Source organism: Chelonoidis abingdonii, chromosome 9, assembly GCF_003597395.2.
Source record: "Chelonoidis abingdonii isolate Lonesome George chromosome 9, CheloAbing_2.0, whole genome shotgun sequence".
Lineage (NCBI taxonomy): Eukaryota > Metazoa > Chordata > Testudines > Testudinidae > Chelonoidis > Chelonoidis abingdonii.
The window spans coordinates 2207006-2231321 of NC_133777.1; the positions used below are offsets into that span (position 1 = coordinate 2207006).

The 24316-nt window shown below is 41.9% G+C and overlaps 2 protein-coding genes and 1 pseudogene across 8 annotated transcripts in view; 2 read left to right on the top strand and 1 right to left on the bottom strand.

Annotated features, from left to right (window-relative positions):
* Positions 1-246, bottom strand: part of LCMT1 (leucine carboxyl methyltransferase 1) — a 24839-nt gene extending 24593 nt beyond the window's left edge. Inside the window, exon 1 of one of the 2 annotated variants that reach the window (XM_032768491.2) lies at positions 44-246. In XM_032768491.2, the coding sequence (XP_032624382.1) occupies positions 44-141 (98 nt within the window). In that variant the 5' untranslated portion in view covers positions 142-246. The remainder of the gene's footprint in view (positions 1-43) is intronic. The other variant, XM_032768406.2, reaches the window with a different exon arrangement.
* Positions 247-2552: 2306 nt separating this feature from the next.
* The window catches only part of ARHGAP17 (Rho GTPase activating protein 17), a 92282-nt gene continuing 70518 nt past the window's right edge, over positions 2553-24316 (top strand). For 5 of the 6 annotated variants that reach the window (XM_075069126.1, XM_075069125.1, XM_075069129.1 and 2 more), the window contains exon 1: positions 2579-2781. In XM_075069126.1, coding sequence (XP_074925227.1) covers positions 2729-2781 — 53 coding nt within the window. In that variant the 5' untranslated portion in view covers positions 2579-2728. Of the gene's footprint in view, positions 2782-24316 lie in introns of all 6 variants that reach the window. The other variant, XR_012656473.1, reaches the window with a different exon arrangement.
* Positions 18399-21236, top strand: LOC116817820 (sororin-B-like; annotated as a pseudogene).

The following is a 24316-nucleotide window of genomic DNA, read 5'->3' on the forward strand; positions in this document are numbered from 1 at the left end:
CGGGCCCAGCCCCCACCCCCTGCCCGCGGCCCAGCCCCGGTACCGTTTACAGATGGACGCGTCCTCGCAGGTGCCCCTCACCGCCTCGTCCGCCTCCTCGGAGTCGGCAAAGCACAGGGTGCCCCGGACGGCGGCCGCCATGGGGAGGGGTCAGCAGGGGGGAGGCCCAGACAGGGGCATGGAGCTGGGAACTACGAAAGTGCTCGCAAACCTCCACGCAGACTTCCGCCTCTACCAACAAGCCCCCGCCCACTGGGCCTTCCCGCCTCCCATTGGCCAGAGGCTGGCAGCCGCGTGACGAAGGGAGCTGCTGTTGGTCAGTTGTACTGCCAACTCAAATTCGATCCAACAGGAACGTGGGAAAGCTAACAACCACCGACCATTAAAGGTCAGCGCCCTGCAGGGATTTCTGGGAGTTGTAGTCCTAACTGCTCACAAACCTTAAATAATAATATTCCCTTAATAGCAGGGCTGACCAGCCTCATCCTCCAAAAGCCAGACCACAAGAGAGGAAAAATCAGTTTTCTCTAAGTGCGTACACTTCTGCAAACTTTATGTGATCAGCACTGCCTGTATTCTGATCCTACTAAAGCTTTATCTTGCAGAATGCTGTTTACCTCCCTAGGGCACGGTTCTCCTTACTCTTCAGTTGATTACAAGTAACTTTGTGCTGGGAATCTATCTACACTTCACATCAATGGGATTTACTTGTATCCTGCAGAGGGATAGTACAGCCTCTAAATTTAAAAAAAATGACCTACCTGTTCACAATTCACTTGGTATTTGGGATTCAAAGTGGTCCAGTGAATAAGGCACTGGAATGGGAATCAGGAGACTTGGTCTATTCCAGTATTGCTCCTGATCTGTAGGGTAACTTGAGCAAGCCACTTCCCACTCTGTTTCCACTTACACCTTTTGTGTTTCTTGTCATTAGATTGTAAACCCTCTTACTACAGTAAGGAGCACAATGGTGCCCTGGTCTCAGCTGGTGCCTCTAAACACTACTGTAACACAAATAATAAAATAATATTGTCACCTAGGAGAACAGTGGTTTTGTGGCTAAAGGACAGCATGGCTTGGAAAGCAAGCAGTCATCATGGTTTGTGCTTCCAGCTCTATCTGTGTCTTGCTCTATGTCCTGATCTGTAAAATCGAGATATTTGCCTGTTTCACAGAGTTTCATCAATAGCTGTTGAACATCTATCATCTTTTTGAGAGCCACAGAGGAATACTACTGCACAAATAAGTTGTTATACTAGATTTCTACTTTTGCTACATAAGGTTGTACGCTTTTCTATTTTTTTAAATATAGATTCTTAGTGAAACACACCAGAGAAACCCAATGTGCAGAAAGAAGTGATGTTGGTGTTTCAGTATTTAGGCTTTTCTCTAGGTCAGTACTAAAGCTAATGCATTTGTTTTGTTAGAGCAAGTACTGTTGAGGGAGTGGTGCAACTTTAGGGTGTAAAATAAGCTGGTAAACACTTGTGGATATTAAAGACTGCACTTCTGGCAAGTCTTGAGCCCTAGTGTCCTGGCCAAACTGCACTCCACAGCAATTATGTTCTGCTCACATTCACTTCCTGCAGAAGCCTGTTCTCCAACATTACTGCACCCTGCTAAAAGCTACTTAGGATTGCCAACAACCCCTTGTTACAACAGGTATCCAGGGCCGGCGCTTCCATTGAGGCGACCTAGGCAGTCGCCTAGGGCACTAGGATTTGGGGAGGCAGCATTTTGCCACCCTTGGCGGCAATTCGGCGGCGGGGGGTCCTTCCGCGCTCCGGGTCTTTGGCAGCAATTCTGTGGCGGGTCCTTCACTCACTCCAGGACCCGCCGCCAAAGTGCCCCGAAGACCGGGAGCCACAGAAGGACCCCCCCCGCCGCAGAATTACCACCAACGACTGGGAGCACGGAAGGACCCCCGCCTAGGGCGCCAAAAACCCTGGCGCCGCTCCTGCAGGCATCCATTATTTTTCCATCTCTCTACAAGAAAACTGAGAGTTGCTGAGTGCCGCAAAAAGCAGCAAAAAATGCCCCCTGACAAACGAAGATGCTTGTTATTATTAATGATAATGAATGATGATATCAGGAAGAGGAGGGAGCCGGTGTGGTGAGTCCCTCATTTTTTAAATGCCAAGGGAGGCGTAGGCTGGGTGGCCTGAAAGGAAACTCCCAGCCAAGAAGGGGCGGCGCAAGGCCCAAAGAGGAGGTGACCCGAAGAGGAAGGGGGCACACTGCTGCCCCGCCCCACCGGCTGGGGTAAGTGACCCCTCTGCGGCTCCCCTGCTCCTTAGCTGAGGAGCTGGCCGGACGCCACAGCACCTGGCCCCGCCTGCAGGACTTAGTCGGGACTCAGGCTGCCCCGGATCCTGGGCAGGACGCCGCGGCCCCGGGTCGAAGGGGCACAAAATGGCTCCCCCGCCACCGCGTGATGCCAACATCCGGGCCTCAGGTCAATCCCCCACTAGGTGACCCCCATCCGGGCCTCTTCGCCTCTCTCTTCCTCAGGGCCCGGATGTTGTCCACAAGGCAGACGACCGCGGGGGATCACATGACGCCGGCGCCCACGTGACTCGCCCCTCACGCGGAAGGCGGAGCCGGAAGTGGCGGTGGTTTCCGGTGGGGGAGCGGCGCTCCGTGTTAGAGCTGCCGCGGGGAGCACGGACGAGGCCGGGTCTGGCCGCAGCGTTTCCCGGGAGGCGCAGAGACAGGAGCCGCCGCTGCCATGAAGAAGCAGTTCAACCGCATGAGGCTGCTGGCCAACCAGACCGTGGGCAGGTACGAGCCCGGGAGCCCCCTCACCCCGCCCGGGGGCGGGAGCCGGAGCCGGTCCCGGGAGATGCGCCGTACCCGGAAACCTCCGGCGGCGCTCGGTCCGGGGGGCCGGGCCCCTCCCCCTCCCCCTCCCCCTCCCCTTTGCGGGCGGTGGGGGTCGTCCCCCCTTTGAGCTGCCAGTAACGTTGCCCTGGGCGCGCGCTCGCTCGCTCGCTCGCCCCGCTGCGGCAGCGACTCGCCGGCTGCGCCGGAGGAGGCGGGGTTGTGAGGGGTCACGGACCCGGCCGAAATGTGAGCACCGCGGTACCTGGTCTGCTGCTCCCATGTCGATCGGCTCCCCGCTTCCTTCAGAGCACTGGTGCTCAGCAGCTCTTGGCGGAGGGGCTGCATGGCCGACCGAGTGAAAGACTTTGTCTCTAGGCTGTTTTGTGAGGCAGGCTTGATTTAGAGGAGCCGTCCTTAGGTGGCTGTGTCTCAGGACAGCTGGGCACGCTGTTCTTAGCAGGGAGCACCCCTCGGAATTTGGTCTGGTACAATGTAGGGGAGATGGACAAGGCCAGACAGACATCCTCAACATCTTGAGTACACCGTGACCTCACTGGTTCCAGCACTTCTAGTACAGAAACGATTTTGTGGCTCTTTAGTAACTTAAGAAACTTAATTTCTTCTGGACACCAGGCGAGCTTGATCTCCTGTTGTTCCACACAAGTATACTGTTGTTCTCCTTTATTGATACTGAAAGTGACTTTGGAAATGCTGCTTCCTGAAATTGGGGGTGTAGAAATTCTATTTTTTTATGCTATTCTTTATCATATTGTCTAGGACTTTATGCTCTTTTCACATATGTTATCACCTCTGATTTATGAGATTGGCTAACATAAATATAAAACAGAACGTAGAAAAAATGTGCAGTGGGTCCTGTGTTTCTTAGATGTGATTAAATGTTGCCATCTCAGCAGTGCTGCCACTTTAAAGCTAGCTTGTGTAAAATGTTGCTTCTCAGTTGTATTTTGGCCTATTAGTATATTGTTTCAATAGTATAATTTGACATGTATGAACACAGAAAGCAAAAACTTTAATCTATTGGAGTTATGTTATACTGATGCAAAAAAAGAAATGTAAGGAAATTTTTTTACCACCTGGATTGCCTGTAAATGTGGCAGTACAGTTCTTTGATTTATAAGTTGGGCTACGCAAAGTTCCTACAAAACTATTTGCATTCTACACTTCCTTTTCATATTTTGTTTAACTCATTCACTTTCATTTCCTTAATTTTTGATAAATTTTGTTTCTACTTACTCTCTTCTTAATTCTATTTGATATTTTTCAAGAAAGCTTAGACTGCACAAATAAGGGTCAGTCTTAATTGGCAGAGAAGTTAGGCCTCTGCAGTAACCAAAGTGTAAGTTTCCCTAGGCATAAATGTCACTAATTTAGTTTTTTGGTTTGTTTTATCGGCTCAGACCTTTTATTGGCTCACATACCTAAGCATAACTTTGTGTCATCTGTACATGTTGAAATGTGATTTAATGTTCTTTTAAGATAGAGTTGTATCTTTTAGAGTAACTTATTTCTTGTTTGAATTCTGCTTTTTCTAGCTGAAAGTTGGCCTGGAACAAGGCTCAACTCCTGTCTCATCCTTTACAGGGTACTTAAAACTATGTGCTTTCCCTTCAGGATGCACTTCTACATAAAACAAATAAGAAATGTCAACTAATGATGGCTTGAGGGGGATACAGTGTAAGCTGGTTCTTTATTTGTGATTATAAAATGGAGATTTTTCAAACCTCTTCCATTCTCACTTCTTCCCTGCCCCACATTTTCATTTCACTTCTCATCTTAAGATATTAACTTTTTCAGGTAGGATCATATCTGGTGTTGGTACAGTTTGTAGAACTATGGGCCTGATCTTAAATGGGGCTTTTTGGTGCTATTGAGAGAGATAGATATAGATATTAAAATATGGAATTACTTAGAGCCAACAAATGCCATATACAACTTCTCACTTTAGAAAATATGTATGGAAAGAGTGCATGAAATCTTGTTAACTATATGTAGCAATCTGTACGGCAGTAGAGGTTTCAACCTTGAAGGTGATCTTTGGCTATTGCAGTTGAAAAATGTTTTTATTGCTAGAATCCAATGGAAGCGGCAGCTATCAAAGTTGTTTCATTACTGGTATTCTCAGGGTGTGGTAACCATATAAGCATGATTATAAGTCACATTCCTCTACCAGGTAGCCTGTTGCTGTGTTAATAGTCTGTGCCTGGAATAGTGAAGTCACTGGCTTCATTAAAATATAAACAAATGTACAGAATAACTTTTCTCATAGTGGAAAAAGTTGAAAACGACATGAAAGTTATGAAAATTAACATGTCATGAGGTCCAAAGTTAAAGGGAATTATCAAGATATTTCTTAACTTTTCGTTCTGTTTACCATAATTCCGTGTATGCTTTAAATGGAAACTTTTCCTTATCAGCTTTTTGCTCACTCATACTGACTTTTCCTATTGTAGGTTTCTTGTGAGTGTGGGGCTGCAGGCATGGGCTCTTTTTCCAAAGAGAATAAACCACTTGTTTTTTCAAATAGCATAAAGATTTAAATGGAAGTGGGGACATTAGGGAAGAAAAAAAGTACTTCATGCTTCGGACAGTGCAACTTGATCATTGGCCATAGTGGTTATACCTTTAGCCAGGGATTATGAGGGCAGACTGAGTCAACTACAGTTCCAGCTTTAGTTTAGATCAGAGCAATGGTCTTGGGGTTCTTATTAGCATTGGTATGCTTGCCAACTATAAATATGCATGTTTTGCAGAGTTATCAGTTTAGGGAGTTGCAAAGCACTGATCAGGGAAAATAAATTTTGTTAACTGAAAACTCATGGTTATTCCTTTTTAAATCCCTATTAAATAGAATGACTGAAAAATCACCAAGAAAGCTTCCACTTATTTCTGCAGAATGTGTGGTGATATCATTAGAGATACCTATCTCATAGAACTGGAAGGGACTGTGAAAGGTCATTGAGTCCAGCCCCCTGCCTTCACTAGCAGGACCAAGTACTGATTTTTGTCCCAGATAGCCCCCTAAGGGATTGAATTCACTAGGTTTAGCAGGCCAGTGCTCAAACCACTGAGCTATCCCTCCCCCCAAATATTAAGAGCATCATAGGGTTGGAAGGGACCTCAGGAGATCATCTAGTCCAAACTGCTGCTCAAAGCTGGAGCAATCCCCAGACAGATTTTTACCCCAGTTGCCTAAATGGCCCCCTCAAGGACTGAACTCACAACCCTGGGTTTAGTTGGGTAATGCTCAAACCACTGAGTTATCCCTCCCTCTTTAGGATCTTGCTTCCATTAGGTCGAAGGAAGAACTGACTTTTTTTTACTATGATGTCTGACATACTTTAATAGACATCACCATTGTACCTCATTCAGAAAATGTCTGTTAGTCTCTAAGGTGCCATGGGACTCTGTCACTTTTTACAGATCCAGACTAACACGGCTACCCCTCTGATACAATACAGAACATGTTGAAGTGGAAATACTCTCCCCTTCTCCCCCCCCCCCCCCCCGAAGAATGCCTACGAGCTCCTCTGGTGTGGCTTTCCTTTGGTGCATCTTAGATATCCTCCTGCTGGGCTGCTTCTTGGATGTGGGGTGGGTGGGAAGGTGTGGTGGTATCTCCCAAGTCCATCCACTTCTGGCTTCAAAATGAGTGGTTGTAGAAATCTTCATAGTATAACATTTGCTTTTTTATGTGCTTTGATAAGCTGTTAATTAAGTTACAACGTTGATATTTAAACTGTTTGGATTTGAATGGATGCCCTTTAAAATTAATGGAGCAAGTCACACCTTAAAGCTGTTATTTCAGGCTCCTTGCAAACTCTGGAAAACGTGAGTGAAGTGTATCTCCACAAACATAACATATGATATGAGAAAAATTGAGACTTGACTGTGTGCACCACCGCACTGAACCTTAGGAAATACCGTTTCAAAGACTTAATTAAAATGTTAAGATTTTCCTCAAGGCATCATTTAAAGGGAACCACTATATGACACCCTAACAGAAAAGGTGATCATGTGAAAAGACAACAAAAGGATAGTATCAGAGGGGTAGCCATGTTAGTCTGGATCTGTAAAAGCAACAAAGAGTCCTGCATGCATCCAACGAAGTAGGTATTCACCCACAAAAGCGCATGCTCCAATACATCTGTTAGTCTATGAGGTGCCACAGGACTCTTTGCTGCTTTAACAAAAGGATAGACAGCAATAACTACCTCTTGAGCAGATGTTCCCACACTCTGAAAAATAACATCTGTTTGTTGTATGTACAACTTCCCCTTACCTTACATAGCAACTGAGTGTCATCCCTTTTTCAGTAGAATCAACTGTTGTTAGAAAAATGTCTACTTTTAGCTGACTAGGGCTAAAGATGGCCTTTTCTTCAAAGATAGCTTGGGATCCACACAGTTAACCTTTCCAGGGGTATGAAAGACCTTTCCTGCAGTCAGTATGGTGGTATGTATTCCTTACCTAAAACTACCATATCTTTCTTTTGGAAATGCATCTGTTCTCTTATCTACAACTTTGTCTGCTTGCTGGAGCTCTGATAGTGCTCCTTCAGCTGCAGGCATCCTCTGTGCTAGGAAATAACTTCTGATGCTGCAGCAGAATGGTCGCTTGAAACATTAACTAGATCAAAGTAAATTATAACTATGAGAATACAGTGGGAAGTCAGGGAGGGGGATTAGTTTCTGCTTTTTGGGTCAAACATATAGGATAGGTAAAACGAGCACAGGAGAAGCAGCAACTTAGTGGAGCAATGAAAGTAGCAACAGGGAAAGACTGTATTAGAGTAGAGAAGTGACACACCTAGGAAGTATGCCTGTAAATATATTGAAAGAGGGATATGGAATTATAAAAGCCCTGAAGGAGCTGAGAGAAAATAATTGAGGAGGGGAGAGTTAAGTGGAGCAGAATACCAAAATCACTAATTTGCCTGGTTTTAGATGTTCTGCAGTAATTATCCTTCAGAATTCACTGGAGGATGGTGTTAGGTTCCCCACTTCATTTTGGTAGTCTAACAACCACTCCTAACTCTTGTGGAATACCTTATTTTTCAGTGTTTTTAACTGATGGCTTGCTGCAAGTAATGCAGCCCTGGAAACAAGTAACTCTGCATGAGATGGACAGAACTTGAAGAGCCATGATTAGTTACTGCATTTTAAAATAACTGAAGAAAGGGGCAAAGGTGGGGAACCGCTCTAAGGGCTTGGCTACACTTGTGAGTTACAGTGCAGTAAAGGACCCCTGGGCGCACTAGCTCACTCCCCGTCCACACAGTGTGGTCGAGGTGTTGCATTACTGCACTCTGATCAGCCTCTGGAAATGTCCCATAATCCCCTTAAGTGGCCACTCTTCTCATTGTTTTGAACTCATTGTAGGAATGCGGATATGCTGTTTGAAAGCTCTGTTTCTGACAGCCGGCTGCTTATCTGCTGCTTACAAGACAGCATGCTGACATGCTCTCAGCCCTCCCAAAAACCCACTCTCTCTCCCCTCACATACAACACTCTCCACCCCATCCCATCCCCCAATTTGAAAAGCATGTTGCAGTCACTTGCATTCTGGGATAGGTGTCCAGAATGCACCGCTCCCACTGCCACTGCAAGGGCTGCAAATGAGCCACGCCAGTGTGCTTGAAGCAGTCAGTGTGGACAGACTGCAGCACTTTCCCTACTGCACTCTGCAAAGGCAGGTTTAACTCAGAGCGTTCTACATCTGCAAGTGTAGCCCTGCCCTAAGTGAAAAGGTGTTAGTAAAAATTGTGCTAACATGTTGCTCAGGAAAAAGACATAGAAATTGCCATACTGGATGGTATCAGTGGTCTCCCCTCTAATGTCACTATCTGATAGCGGACAGTATCAGCTACTTCACAGGAAGTTGCAAGTAACTCCTTACTTGACAATTATAATAAAATAACCTGCCACTACAGGAAGCAACACCTTAGCCCTCTTCAGAGGAGGATGTTTTATGCTTTGAAGCAAGTGTTACATCCCTTCTAAAATTTTTAATCTTCATTAGCATTGCTCTGGATGTTCTTGTTACTATATCAATGCCCATTCTGTTTTTGAATCCTACTCAGTTCTTGGCCTTCCTATAGTGGCAATGAGTTTCACAGGCTAACTGGATCATTAAAAATTTCCCATGTTTTTAAAACTTGATAGTTTTACTAGCATGTTGAATGTGTAATAGCTTTAGCTTTTCGGTCTCTTACTTGGATTCTATGTTAATATAAAAATTGAACACCAGTATGAGCCAGCTGGCTACAGTTTGTCTCTCTGTGCTAATCTTTCTAGTAATAAACTGAGAATGTAGTCTAGTGTCCATGATCTGGAATGCATTGAGATTTGGCATTCTAAAACACTGGGGAATTTGTGTGTGTTTGCTCTGAGGATTTAAATCGGGAATGGTAGATGGGAATACTCCCTGGCTAATGCCTAACACCTTGTTTTTACATATACCCACCAATTTTGTTTCTTATTGTAGTTGATTAAAATAATCCTCTAAAGGAACTGAATTACAATTTAATATCACATCTAAACTGATTTATATCTTATTGATTTAATTGCCTTTGTTTACCAGGACATCGTTGTGTGGCACTGTCCTCAGTGTTGCTACAGTTAAGGGTGAAATGGCAATACAAGTTGTGGAAGAAGTAGATAAAGTCTTCAACTTTACGTTACAATAATCAACTAAAGTTAACACTTTTTCTTTAATCTAAAGCCTCAGCTCCAGGACCTTGAAGCTGTTTCCAAGAGACATTTTGCTTAGGTTGGCATTTTGGCCATAGCTCAGAGGGGAATTGGATCTATGTTTTTCATGTGGGTTAGCTGCATACTGTATCTGCGAGTTACAGCTGACAGTATGTCATTATAGAATTTTTCAGCTTATTTTAGAATTAATAATTTACAGAAGTCCTTACCTCAATAGTCTCATTTTTGCCAATTCAGATATTTGCAGGGGTTTTAGATAGTTGTATGGCTTGATTTATTTTGTTTATGCTATTTTATGAGATTATGTATTAGCTTTTAATTGGTGGTATCATATATGAAACTGAGATTTTTCTGGTATGGAATTTGCATATTAAATTATTGCCCATCTTTCTGTCATCCTGGCATTTACTTTGGTTTGGATACCAGATTGGTCTCAGTCTTCGAGATAAGTGGTTTCTATATTCTGCATGTCCTACAATGACAAATGCATGTTCTTAGTTTCACTTCTATTTAGCTGAATAGGCAATCATGATTTAATTTTAAGTAAAATCAGAAAATTCTCTAAACTCCAAATACTCTGCTATATTCTCTCTCAAGAGTTTCAAGAGACAATAAAATAGTGACTAAGATTGTTTGTTTGTCCTTGACCCCCCGTGATCAGGCATTGATTCTGCCAGGTGGAACCTTGAAATGAAGTTAGAAGTAACTGCAAAGGTTTTCTTGCTTCAGAGTTAAAATACTAATTCTTTTTGTGTCCAGGACCAATAGACTCTCTGACCAGGGTTTGATGTATGGTAGTGCCTAAAGAAAAAATGAGGTTTGGTGTAGTTGTAATTATCTCAAATTATATTCTGAAAGTAAAGTCAGTATGAAGGTTTGTTCAAGTGATATGAATACAAATGTGCACTTGACCTACACTCATCTGAAAAATGATTTCATAAGGGTATTTTCAAGGATATGCTGTTTAGTTTGAGAAACAGGTTTGCAGTTATTAAAACTATTAGACTTCATGTCTAATGAATGTTACTCATCACTGTGGTTTCTTTCCTGATTCCAGAGACCGATCTGTATCACTGCTGTTCCCAGTAATTCTCTTGGTGTTTTTAGGATGCATTTACCATCAAATTCAAACTGGGAGGTGTCAGGATCAGACCAGTTTTCCTGGAAAATGATCTTATCAGATGTAAACTTTAGGTTGACAGGTACATGTGTTTCTTGGCATTGGCAGAGATATTATCCAGTATTAAATAATGGTCTTGGTCTCTTGGAATACAGACTGCAAATCTGAATAACTTGCCTTCCAGATTTCACCACAAACCACCTGCCTTATAGGAGATGGGACAACAGTTACTGCAACTGCATCCCACTTAGCTGTCCTCTTAGCGCAAGCTCTCCTATACAAGTGGAGTGTGTTTCCTTATCCTGCTCACGTGACATCAGTCTGACTCAACAGAAGTGTTCTAATGTATCTTTTAATAGCTCACACCCAGGACTAAAATGATTATGCTAAGCCAGGGGTCAGCAACCTTTCAGAAGTGGTGTGCTGAGGCTTCATTTATTCACTCTAATTTAAGGTTCTGTGTGCCAATAATACATTTTAACCTTTTTAGAAGGTCTCTTTCTATAAGTCTATAATATATAACCAAACAATTGTTGTATGTAAAGTAAATAAGGTTTCAGAATGTTTAAGAAGGTTCCTTTAAAATGTAGAGTTCCCTGGACCAGTGGCCAGGACCCAGGCAGTGTGAGTGTCACTGAAAATCAGCTTGGGTGCTGCCTTCTGCACCCATGCCATAGGTTATCTACCCCTGTGCTAAGCAATAGTTAGTAGTTCTCCAAGCCATTTGACAGTCAAGATACAAGGTGGAATTGGGAATATGTTGTCATTTTATTGATCTAAATTGGCATTTAGTGTTACTCTTAAATATTGCTTGTTACAAAGTACTTGTCGGTAACTCCTGACTAAATCAGTTTTTCATCCATAATGATACACAGTTCTGTTAAACAGTTAATTTCCAGTATTAAATAGCATTCAGAAACTGGATACTCAGGCTACCGCTCACTAGTAGTCTGAACACATTTAGGAGTGTATTTTCCCTCTTAATGATTTTTTAACATACACCTCAACGCTTACTATTCACCTTAATACTGTTTTTATTTATTCAGTATTATGTACTTTGTTTGAAGGAGACAGATGAGAGCATTAATCTTTCATTGGTATTTTACACTGTTTTGAAAACTAAGACTATGTCTACACTGGCAATTGAATGACAAAACTTTTGTCTTTGAGAGGTGTTAACCCCTCTCCCCCCAAAAAGACTCATGACCAGTGCCAGTGTGAACAGCTTGTTGTCGGCAGGACCGCTCTCCTTCAGATAATACAAACGCTGCTCATTGGGGGTGGAAGTTTTTTGTTGGCAGGAGCAACAAACAGCGGCTACACTGTCTGACTTTTAGCAGCACAGCTATAGTGACGTAGCTGTGTTCCTAAAAGCTGTGTAGTGTAAACAAACCCTTAGTATTTGTGAATGTCTTCAGTGAAAGAGCATGCACCTGTGGTGATGGTTCTAGAATGCCTGTTCATGGGCCTACATTTTGGAAATCTGGTCCTTCATTCTGTTATATGTAAAACCTAGTGGTGTCCTCCTTGGACCACCCTTTTGCTACTCTGATTTGTATAGTATGAAGCTGCGGATTAGGATGCAGGCTCATTTTGTGAATGGAAAAATTTGTCTTGCAATTAGTCTACATTGAGCATTCCATAAGCTGATGGCCCAGTGGAGAAATCTGTTTGCACAGGACTCGAAGCTGACATAGGGGATCCTGGGACAGGTATCTCAAAACATGCACAAAAACCCACTCACTGATAACCAAACTTTCTGGTTGTATTGAGAAAAGCTCTTTATATTAGAGCTGTGTACTTCTGCAAGAATAATCTGTTCTGGTTTTAGCCCATAAAGTTCACTTAGCTGCTTTTTTTAAACCTGTATACTTTTCATCCATGTTCAGTCTCAGCCCATATGGTAACATAAGAGAGCGTTTTCTCAAGCACAGGTATTATGAATACCAGTATCACAAATACTGGGTTAAAAATGTGTGTTTTATATAACCTTTAACTTGTATATATTCCATGCTGTCTCCAATTGGAGCTCAGGTGCAGCTCAGTGAATGAGAATGAAGTTAGACCTCTGTTGTGTAAAAGATGGTTTAGGGGAGCTGTCTGAAATCCTGAAGATCTCATTTTCCGTAAGACACTCTTGAGTCCATTCATATGATTGCCAAACTCTAGATCTATGCAAATTCTGGTTAATGCTAACATGAATCACTAAATTGACAAGTGGCTATTGAGTGACATCAGATGCTCATTGCCTCTAAATCACTCTTCTGCTAGTAGCAAAGGGAATTAATAGAATGTGTTTTCTACATGGCAGTGTAGAACACTGTTACTGTCAGTGTCCAAGGAACAACAAGCATTATTGCCTGAAATGATGATGTATGTTGTTCTTAGGCTATGCCTGCATTGTGTAGCTTACAGCAGCACAGCCGTGCCACTAAAGCCTTGCCACTGTAAGGCATGCGGTGTAGCTGCTCTTTGCTCACAGGAGAGAGCTCTCCTGATAACTCAATAAAACTGCCCAAAGTGCTGTCCACACCAGCACTTTTTGTCAGTAAAACTTTTTGGTCAGGGGTGTATGTTTTGTTTTGTTTTTCCACACTCCTGAGCGACAAAAGTTTTACCAACAAAAGTGCAGTGTAGACATAGCCTTAGTATCAGGTTTCAGAGTAGCAGCCGTGTTAGTCTGTATCCGCAAAAAGAACAAGAGTACTTGTGGCACCTTAGAGACTAACATTTATTTCAGCATGAAACTTTAGTTACCCATGCTAGTTTTGAAGGATATTAGTCAACCTCTTAAGATGTATATTTGTGTAGGAAGTCTGAATCTGCTACATGTGTAAGGAAATAGAACAGCTCATGAATACCTGATATCAGATTATCCTTTCGGTCTGTCCTCTCAACACCAAACCAGAGTGGAATAAGTTTCTTCATATCTGCAAACCTACTTAATTCCAGAGGCAAAGTGGAAGGGGTGGTGGTGGTGAGGTAATATTGTTTATTAGATCAATTTCTTTTGGTTAGAGAGACCAGCTTTCAAGCTTACACAGAGCTCTTCAGGTCTGGGAAATGTAGTGTGTCACACCTACATACAAGGTGGAAGGGAGTGTTTAGCATAAGTAAACACATTTCAAGGGACCCTTCAAGCTGAAATGGCCGGTTAACACCTCTCCCACTTTGTCCCTCTAATATCCTGGTTCCAACACAGCTTCAACAATATTGTATACACTTATTTTCAGGACCATTTGAGTGCACTGAAGCAATATAATACATGTGCTATTGAAATGCATTTATAAGCAATAGAAACGCTAAATTATTCATGTTGGGGAAATGTGTATCCATTATGTGACTTCAGTTTGGATCTACTTCTTGCAGTAAGGCCTTCTGCTTATCTAACATACTTCATCTTCTACAATTTAGCAATTCCTTACATTAAAGTAACAATGAATAAGATGCTATGAGGAATTTCCTCTAAAAAGGATTAAATTTGGAGACTATTTCAAATATGAAATAGACTGACTTCAAGGCCAGAAGGGACCATAATGACAGTCTACTTTGATCTCCTGCACATTGCAGGCCACAGAACTTTGCCTGCCCGCCCACCCCTGTAGACCATATCCTTTGGCTAAGTTACTGAAATTCTCAAATCGTGATTTAAAGACTGAGTTACAGAGGGAATTTACTCCTGTTTTTAAAGGTAGATATCAATCAGCCTTAACTGTAGATCTGCTAGGGAGCCTAGGTAATTCTTCCGAATAGGAACAGCAGAGAGAATTTAAGGCTTTGTCTACTCTAGAGAGCTTACAGTGGCACAGCTGTAAGATCTCTTGTGTAGCTGCTCTATGCAGACGGGAGAGAGCTCTCCTGTCGACTAATGGCTGTAACTGTGTTGGCAGGGGAAGCTCTCTTGCCAACATAGTGCTATACATGCTACCACTTCTGCTGGTGTAATGTCACTTGGAGGGATGGAATATTCATACCCTGAAATGACACAAGTTTTGCGAATGTAAGTAGTAGTGTGGACCTCCTAAGACTGTCTGGCGAAGTACCTCTGGCATATAGTGCTTTCTCTCCTGAAGAACTGTTAACCAAGAAGCAACATTAACAGAACAACAGAGCAAGCCAAACTCCCTTTTGACAATCCGCAAGAGAACGTGTTGTATTTACTTGACTTGAGACACTGATAAAAGAATAGCTTTTGTGATGATGGTAACCTAATAGGCACTCAGATTTACTATCTTTAATATCTCTGCACTGCTGTAGCTTTTTCATCAGCCATTCAAATATGCATTGGAACATCCCAAAGGATCTTCTTCATACATGACTCTTCCAGTGCTAAAGAGGGTTAGTGGCTGTTTAAAGGAAAAAAAACGGTGTTGGGCTTGGCTATGCTTAAAGCACTGGAGCAATGCTGGGGCACCATTGAGAGAGGGTGGCAGGAAGGAAGCCTTTACCTAGTAGGCCTGAGAGAGGGGCCTAAGAAGGTTGGCAAGGAAGAGTTTAAAGAGATGCAATAGGAAGTAGTCCTGGCAAGAGAGCGGTAAGGTTGGTGAGGACCCAGACAGTAACTGCTCACTGTAAGGCCCTTGACTGGAACCCAGAATGGAGGGCAGGCCTGGGTTCCCGTACCCTCCACTGCAGAGTCTTATTGCTTGGGGAAGTGAATGGGAAGACTGCCTGAGTCACTGCAGGAATGACAAAGGGCAGGGGGCATGAGGAATGCCTGACACTGCTTGTGCATAGAGACTTGGAAAGACTTCCCTTGAAGGGAAAATCAGTGTGACCTGACCAGAGAGGCGAGTCCCTGAAGCAGCTATACTGCTCTGCTGTGAGTTCGGAGGAGAGCAGCAATGGTGGAAGGGAAGAAAGGGGACGCGGAATCAGGCAGAGCTAACCCCCAGAAGGGGATGCCATGTAGCAGTGAGTGTAGAGTGCAATCATTACAAGTATCTACATGCATCCCTCTTATTATCTACCTTCTGTATGTGAAGTTTTGGACTAATGGGTTCATTTTCCTCAACTGTGTGGTGGTGGTAGGTTTTTTTTGTTTGTTTTTTACCAGAGTAGACCTGGCTTCTGTTGTTTTAGTTCCCTCAGTAGCTGACAGAAAATGCCATTCATAATTTTACATGTCCTCAGTATTCAATGTCAAGTCTTTACTATTTCCCTTCACTTGACAATATTTTTTTTCTCCAATAAAAAATTTTCTGCCTCTTGTAGTGGAATGTTTAAAATGTGATGGTGATAAATTGTTGTTTTGCAGACTTTCTACAACTGACAATCCATTATTGAGTAGAAACTGTAAAGTATTTAGTTCTCTGATACAAACTATGAGAAATGTTGCCCTCTCAGGATAGATCTCTTTCAATAACTATTGAACAAAATCATTGTTCTGGTTTTTTTTTTTGTTTGTTTACCCACTTTGTAATTTTAAGGTTGCCTTTATGCTTGTTCAGCACCCTGAGAGCTTTTGGGAGTGTTTTATAAATTTCTTAATATGAACACTTGCAATTTGAGAAGCAGGTGCAATTCGTGTATTAATGCTTTTTGAAAAGATGGCGAAAAGGCTAAATTTTGGCATGGAGGGTATAAGCCTTCATTTATTAATGTTACAAGGCTTCATATCAGAAAGGCTTTGGCCAGTCAGGCATTCAGCCACCAGAGTCATTCTTTAACTACCGCTCTAGTTTTTGAAGATTCTAGGGTAATTTCAATCTTTTTATAAAGCCTGGTCTACTAGAAGATTAGGTCAGTTTCACTGTTGGTCAGGATGTGAAAAATCCACACACCTGAGTGGCAGCATTAAGCTGGCCTCAGTTCCCTTACAGACCATGCCAGGTCTACAGAAGAATTCTGTGGTTTCTGAGCTAAAATTTTTTAATACCAGCTCATACTCACAGAATCTTAAAATAGGAATGATTTTAATCTGCTGAAATAGCTATTCAGAGAGAAAGTGCTAACGAGCTGTTTCTGCGTAATAGATTAATGCAGTTCACTTGTGATTGACTAAAGCTGACTGTTTTTGTTAGGTACTTGAATTGTTTTTAGGTACATTACTGATGGTGTGGACATACAAACCATACTCTGAACAAGGGGAATGTTTGTGGTAATAGGCTATTTGATGGATTAATAAATTAAGCCTGTTTATGGTACATGTTTCATAACTTGCCTGTGCACAGAGACCTGTAATAAAGACTGTTTGTAGGACACTTTAAAATTGTATATAACTTCTGGAAACAAGGTTTCGTAATTGGTTAAAATCAGTGACTCTTTCATATTGCAGTAGAATCTAGGTACCCCATTTAGGATTTGGGGCCACATTCTCATAAGTACTGTGTAACTATAGCTGTATGGCACGTAACATAGTGGAGTCTTGATCTCTGAAGCCTCCAGGACAGAGGTTCTCAAACTGGGGGTCAGGACCCCTCAGGGGGTCGCAAAGTTATTACATGGGGAGTCGTGAGCTATCAACCTCCACCCCAAACTCCGCTTTGCCTCCACATTTATAATGATGATAAATATACAAAAAAAGTGTTTGTTTGGTTTATAAGGGGGACGCACTCAGAGGTGTGCTATGTGAAAGGGGTCACCAGTACAAAAGTTTGAGAGCCACTGCTCTAGGAATTACTCTAGTCTAATACAAATTCATATAGTGAGCCACAGTAGATGAACTATACTGTGTTATAATGAAGCTGTCCAAAACTTGTGGTGATGGTTTACTAACTGTTTTCAATAAATTATTCCTCTCTGCATCTGGCTCATTGTCTTAAGGCGTGCTTGATAGCTGGTGGTTTGTTTCATTGCCATAGTTACCAAGACTTCTCTGGAAGCAAGGTCACACTTGACATTTACTAATATTACCATGTTTAAACCATCACTTATTTGTGTCTTTACTAAGACCAGGGGGATTTTCAAATGTCTGTTTGTGACACTGTTTTATAGGGTGAATTATTTTCACGAATGACTTGGGTAAAATAGCCATTAAGTATTTGTTTTTAAGGCTTATGTTACCTTCTCAAACTTTTGAAACATTCCTTTCTCAAAAAATGCACATCATAGTGCATCTTATACTTTTACAGTCCCACAGGAAATGTAGCCCTTTTTAAATAACCCAGCTGGATGAGGCCACAACTTCTCCACTTAAGTGAGGTGGAGGCTTTTTTCCTTTGCATGAATTGTTTTCATTTTAAGTTAATTACCTCACAGAGTGACAAGAACAGTTCGGATTGACTAATTCACTGTGTTGCACAAAGCAGCAGTAGAATCACAAAAATGAAGTAATGCACTGTCACTAATTCCATTTTGGAAGCAGTCAGTGATCTTTACAGAAGGGCAGAAAATGTTCTTTTGCTCAGAGGTTGCAAGTTGTTTCATCCACCAAAAATCACTTGGCTCAGACTTTTGTGTGTAAATATGGTGTTCAGATGTATCTAACACTTCTGAGGGGACCAATGACACTTTTTTCTAAAATAGACGCTTTTAAATAAAAAGCAAGACTTAGTTAACTACCTTTTGAATGAGTGTCCAATAAGCAGAGAAGGGGTAGTTCACTGCTAAAACCTGCTTTCTGCCTATGTGAATATTGCTGGCATATGCTGCTCAAGCTAGCACAGGTATAAACTAGAAACATTACATGTGGTTTGTAAACCACCTTAACATACTTCTAAAATGTACTAAAAAAAATCACTTCCCTTGTAGCGGCGGGTGATTTGAACAGGGCTTGGTGGCGGGTTCCAGCCCGCTCGGCACGGAGTGGACAGGCCCACGGATGGCAGGTGGGGGCCAGAGGCGGCCCCGGTCTGCGCGCGCGGCCCCAGTGGGGAGCAGAGCCTGGGGGGATGCTGTCTCCCCTCCTCCGAGGCGCAGGTCTGAGAGGATCGCAGGGTCTCCTACCAAGCGTGGTTCCCAGAGGAAACCTTTGGTGGAGAAGAAGATGGTGGGGAGCCTACTTCCAGCTCCAGTGGTAAAGCGATCGATCATGGTGAAAAAGATCATGCCCTGAAAACAGCAGCCTACTGTTGCTTTGACTGAAGCAGAACAAATCCCATGCATGACTAGTACTGCTTGGACTTCACGGCGCAGCCCCAGGATCTCCCAGAAGGCAGGAAAGGAAAACTTTCCAGTGTAGAGCAGCGAGGCCAAAGGCTGTGGAAGCACTGATGCTTAGCATCATCTCTCCCTGCCAATGCCTCAGGCCTGGTGGAGAAGGCTGCCCTGTCTACAGTTAGCATCACTGTGTATGACTCTCCTCCTCAGGATGAGAGGGATGCGCTGATGTCTGAGAGTGCACCGATCCTACAGCCGCCTGGATGCCTCACCCAGCTTGAACATGTCCACACCCACATTCGCCCATGGCCTGCAGAAGTGCTCACTCTTTGGCTTTGAGAAGCTCCTAGTGCCTGATGCACTAGCAGATGTGTCTCCAGTGGGTAAGGTTTCCCCTGCCCAGGAGACTCCCGTGGAGCCCGATGCCTTGGGCTCCACTAAGGAATGGGACACAAACATTCCTGGCATCTCCTTCCCCAAAGAGAAACGGAAGAAAAGGAGGATCCCCCAGATAGATAAATCTGAATTGGATGAGTGGGCTGCTCAAATGAATGCATAGTTTGAAGAAGCAGAGCAATTTGATCTTGTTGTGGAATGAAGCCTCTCCCCCGTAATCTGCATTATTCTTTTGTACATAGAGCTGGTGTGTTGTTTTTGAGTCTAAAAATTCATAAAATAGTTCTGTCTGTCAAAAAAAAAAAAAAAAAAAAAATCAAACTTGGTTTTAGATGGTACCAGACCACTAACACTTTAAACATATATTATGATAAGGGCAGTCATTGTTTTCATGATTTGATCAAGGGAACTACAAACTCTAGTATGTCTGTCTGCAGATGACCTCTTCAGCAAGATATGAGCATGTAAAACTGACAGCTAATGGTACAGTTCTTATTTTGTAAAACTGACCTATTATATTGGAAAGTATAAATCCCTTGGATGGGTGCAGACCACCTCATTACTTTTACATCACTCCATCTACGATACCTATTGCTCCATTTAAAAGTCAGAAACAGCTGTATTGAAGGAATATAGCTTCATACTTCTGCTTGGATTATAATCCAAGCAAATATTTTGAAGTTTGATGAATTGATACCTCAAAAGATCCTGTAGTGGTGGAGTAATTCTAAGGTTTCCCCCCCCATTTAAATTGTTCTAAAGTAATCCTGTTACTTCAGATGAAGAGAAAACAGTAATATGTAAAACTAAGACCGTGGAAGAAGCTTCTTTAATTTTTGCTTTGAACAGAAATAGGAATGAGGCCCTATGTTACTGGGATCACATTTCTAACTCGCTGATTTAAGTCTACCCATAAACTGATCCAGCAAACAGAACCAGTGGTCTTAATGCAGTTTCCTTGTATGAAAAGAACACTGTGGAACAGAAGTCTGATGTATTTTTAAATCTGATGTCTGCACTGTAACAGCCAACTTCTAAACATGCTAAAATATCAGAACAAAAGCTATAGTATGTGGCTAGTAACCCCAAATTAGCCTTTAATCAGAGCTCCATAATTCATTCTCAGATGCTAAGTAATAAAGAGTTAATTTCCAGCTTCATGCTTGAATAGCAAAAAACATCATACTGTGCATGACACATACCAGGATGGTAATAGCAGAACTCTGCATGTTATACACATTAACATTGGTTTCTGTATACACTGTAGCTAAGTAACATAAAAACAGACCTGAGTGTACAGTGACGCAAAACACAGTACTCAGATGAGCAGTCTCAAATGAAGGTTTGTTGTTGGAGAGGAGAGTCCAGCCCAGGTGGGGGCCTGTTGAAGAGTTATTAGGAAAACTTCTGTCCCCAGTTTTTAATTCTTACACAGATGTCTCTCTCTCAGGAAACCGGTGTGAGACCTGAATGTGAAAAGAGGGAGCTTTTAACTAAACCCTCAATTCCCAATGTCTTTCATTGGCATCAATGATTTCAAGGCCAGAAGGAACTGTTGTAGTCTTACCTCCTGTATAACACAGGCCAGAAACTTCCCCAAAATAATTCCTAGAGCAGATCTTTTAGAAAAACATCCAAGTTTGATTTAAAAACGAGTTATAGAGAATCCACCACAACCCTGAGTAAACTATTCCAGTGGTTTAATTGCTCACTGCTGAAAATGTACACCTTGTTTGCAGTCTGAATTTGTCTAGCGTCAAGCTTTCCAGCCATTTGGATCGTATTATACCTTTCTCTGCTAGAGGGAAGAGCCCATTATTAAATATTTTTTCTTCATGTAAATATTTATAGACTGTAATTGAGTCCCCCTTTAACCACTTCTTTGCTAAACTAAACAGATGGAGGTCCTTGACTCACTGATATTTTTTTCTAATCATTCTCATGGCTCTTCTCTGAACCCTCTCCAATTTGTCAACATTCTTTATGAATTGTGGACACTAGAACCGGATACAGTGTTCCAGCAGCTGTCTCACCAGTACCAAATGAAGTAAAATAAGCTCTCTGCCTTCTCAAGGTTGCTGTTTATGCGCTCCAGGATTGTATTTGCTCTTTTGACCATAGCATCACACGGGGAGCTCATGTTCAGCTATGATCCCCAAATCTTTTTTTTCAGAGTCACTGCTTCCCTGGATAGTGTGTCCCAGCCTGTAAGTATGGCCTGCAGCCTCTGGTCCTGTAATACCTGAGCCCCATTTTCCCTGCTGTCATGCCTTGACTGTTGCTGTGTCACTTCTGGTTTTTGCCCACATTCTCACTCCTGCCTCCTTCTGTCCCTTTTTCTCAGTTTAATTTGCTTTGCTCAATTTTTGTTATCCACAGTTCTGCTTCTCCATACAAACCTGCTGCCTTCTTTCTCCATGGCCTTGTCTGCGTAGAACTTGCATCTGTTTTTTAGCCCTGATGTCATTCTAGAGCACTAAACTTCTAGATTCAGATATTAAATACGACTGCAGTGCCCTTTTTATGCCATTTCAGAATGTCTACCTCTACTATCTAAGATTATAAATGGGCTTATTTGGTATCATGTTTGCTGTGTTTCTTCTGTATAGTAACAAACTATCACATCACCTTCAGTGTTTGAACCTGTAAACTTCATGCTTTTATTTATTTATTTTTTTTAAGGGAGGGACATTTTAAAGTTATGTATCAGAGGGGTAGCCGTGTTAGTCTGGATCTGTAAAAAGCAACAGAGTCCTGTGGCACCTTTAAGACTAACAGATGTATTGGAGCATAAGCGTTCGTGGGTGAATACCCACTTTCAGACACATGTAATTTTGAAGTTATGTAAACCATCCATCCCTGTGGCCAGATGTGCATTTTCTGCTTTAAAATATTTGTTTCTCAATTCTGGGAAGATCATGTGACTGAGATACAAGACTTCAGTCTTGCCACTGCAAAAAAAAGTCTAAATGCTTTTAATTAACTCATATGGTTGTCCTTTTTTTATCACAAGCATATGCTATTAATGTGGTGTGCCTGCATCTAAAACTAAGCAATGACGGTGGTGTATTAAACATACCTTTTTGATGACTGTATATACTAAACATCTTACTGTTTTCAACATTTCATTATATAACAAGATCTAAGATGTTCTTCCAATACGTAGCAGAATTGTCATTAGAGCTACACAGATTATGGAGCTTTAAACCATGTTAAATTGTATGCTACCCACCTGTTACTTGGTGACCAGGGCAGGAAAAAATAAATTTAGAAATCTAAGGGGGCCTCTTTTCTTTTGTGACAAGACAAAGGAACTCCCAGGTCACCAGGTGATTTAGCAAGAGAATTGCCTCTTTTCCAGAACTAAAAGCTTGCCAGCCTCGCATGTAGGGAATTCTGACTCATTCTGTTATCTAAGAACATTACTTACTTACTTAATGTCACCGTTGTGTTCAGTTGCACTGCTTAAAAAAAATAGATACTGGACTCTATCTTGACCAGAGTTAATGAGATTTTTATTCTCCCTCACAGCACTTAGTATCTTCAGTGAACAGAACTTTCTTTTTGCATTCCTAACAGAGAACAGTGGGAGTACACTTCTTACAGTTAACGGGAGTACTTATTTTGAGGCTCTTACACTCATTTAAAATAAACTTTTAACTTTGTTTGTTGGAGGAGATGTAACAAATACAGGAAAATGGGTCACTAAAGCCCCATGAGCTAAAACGTTCCAGCAAATTATTTAATTGCATAATAAGGTACAGTATAGCTGCAATAAATACACAACTTGACAATGGAGAAGTTTCTAAGTCATTACAATAAACAGAAAATGCAGTAGAAGCTTAGAGTTACTAATTGCTTTTGATTTTTTTGTTCATATCTGTAATTGAAATCAGATTCAGGCTCAAGGCAAGAAACACAATTTCTCTTTGAAATGTCTGTGTGGTAATTTCCTCTAACAAGGAACTTATTCTACATTTAACCTTATTCTGCATTCACAAACTTGCAGTTGTGCGATGTATAAAAGGTTTGCCTTAACTCCTCATTAAAGCAACAAAGTTCGATATTAGTGTTCAGTCTGTCTGTCTACATTATTGTACAGGACTTGTAATACATGTGGCATTTAAAATCAGCTGCTGTCTAGATGCTTACCCTGCTCCCTTGATACCTGAGCACAGTGATGTTTTAAAGGTTATTTTATACTAAACTGAATGCCCACAGTTAAGTGTTTAAATGTCTATCAACATGTATTTTGCAAAGAGGGTTGTGAAGTTGAAGTACAGGACCTCATTACAGTAAATTATGCCTTACAAAGACTCTGAAGTAGAATTTGGCCTGAATTGCAGTTGTTCCTTAATAGCAAAGTCTCTTGACTCGCTTGGTAGGGGGCTTGGATCTATTTCATTTACTAAAGGCATTCCAGATCTTCTAATGTGAACAGTCTGCCTTGGGTTTCCCTCTGCCTGTGAGGAAACAATCCATTTTCCTTCCAGGATGATTATTTGTGGAACTTGTTGGGATGCCTTTGGTTAGAATAGCTTCATTCTGTCAAAGTTGGGTGGCGGGAATTGTATCTGACATAGTATGTAATGGTTGTTTAAATCTAAACTGAATAAACAGATTTAACTTAGAACTAGAAGACTGGCCATACCTTTGGGCAGAGTTCACTGGAAGAGCTCAATGGAGCAAGCAAAAGAAGATGAGAATGGAAGTTCTTAACTATTTGTTGTTTGACTATATCAGCAAGCTTTTTTTCTTCATAAGCTTCTAAAACTGTAGCTCTTGATTAGTGAAACATCTTGTGTTCTTAAAAATGGCACCCATCAGATAATTAAATCAAGTTTCCTGAAGGGTTAGGTATTAAACCCGTTCTGGAACCAGAAAAATTGCTGTCCCAGAACAAACTCCTTTGACTGAATGCTGTGAACTGCGAGCCGAGTCATCCAAATTGGTTCTTAACCCAGGAAGAGTTGTTTGTGTGAGTTAATCCATGATCTGTTCCAGAATTAGAGTATTTATTGTTACTGATGCCTAAAATTTAAGTTAATGCTTTCATCTGGTGATAAATGCAAAACCCTCAATAAAGAGGTGGAGATGGAAATAACTATAAATAAGTTTGTCATGGTAATTTTCCCCAATCTGAACCTTAGAGTCCAAAAAAAAAATGGGGTACCAGCATGAATTCCTCTAAGCGTAATTTCCAGCT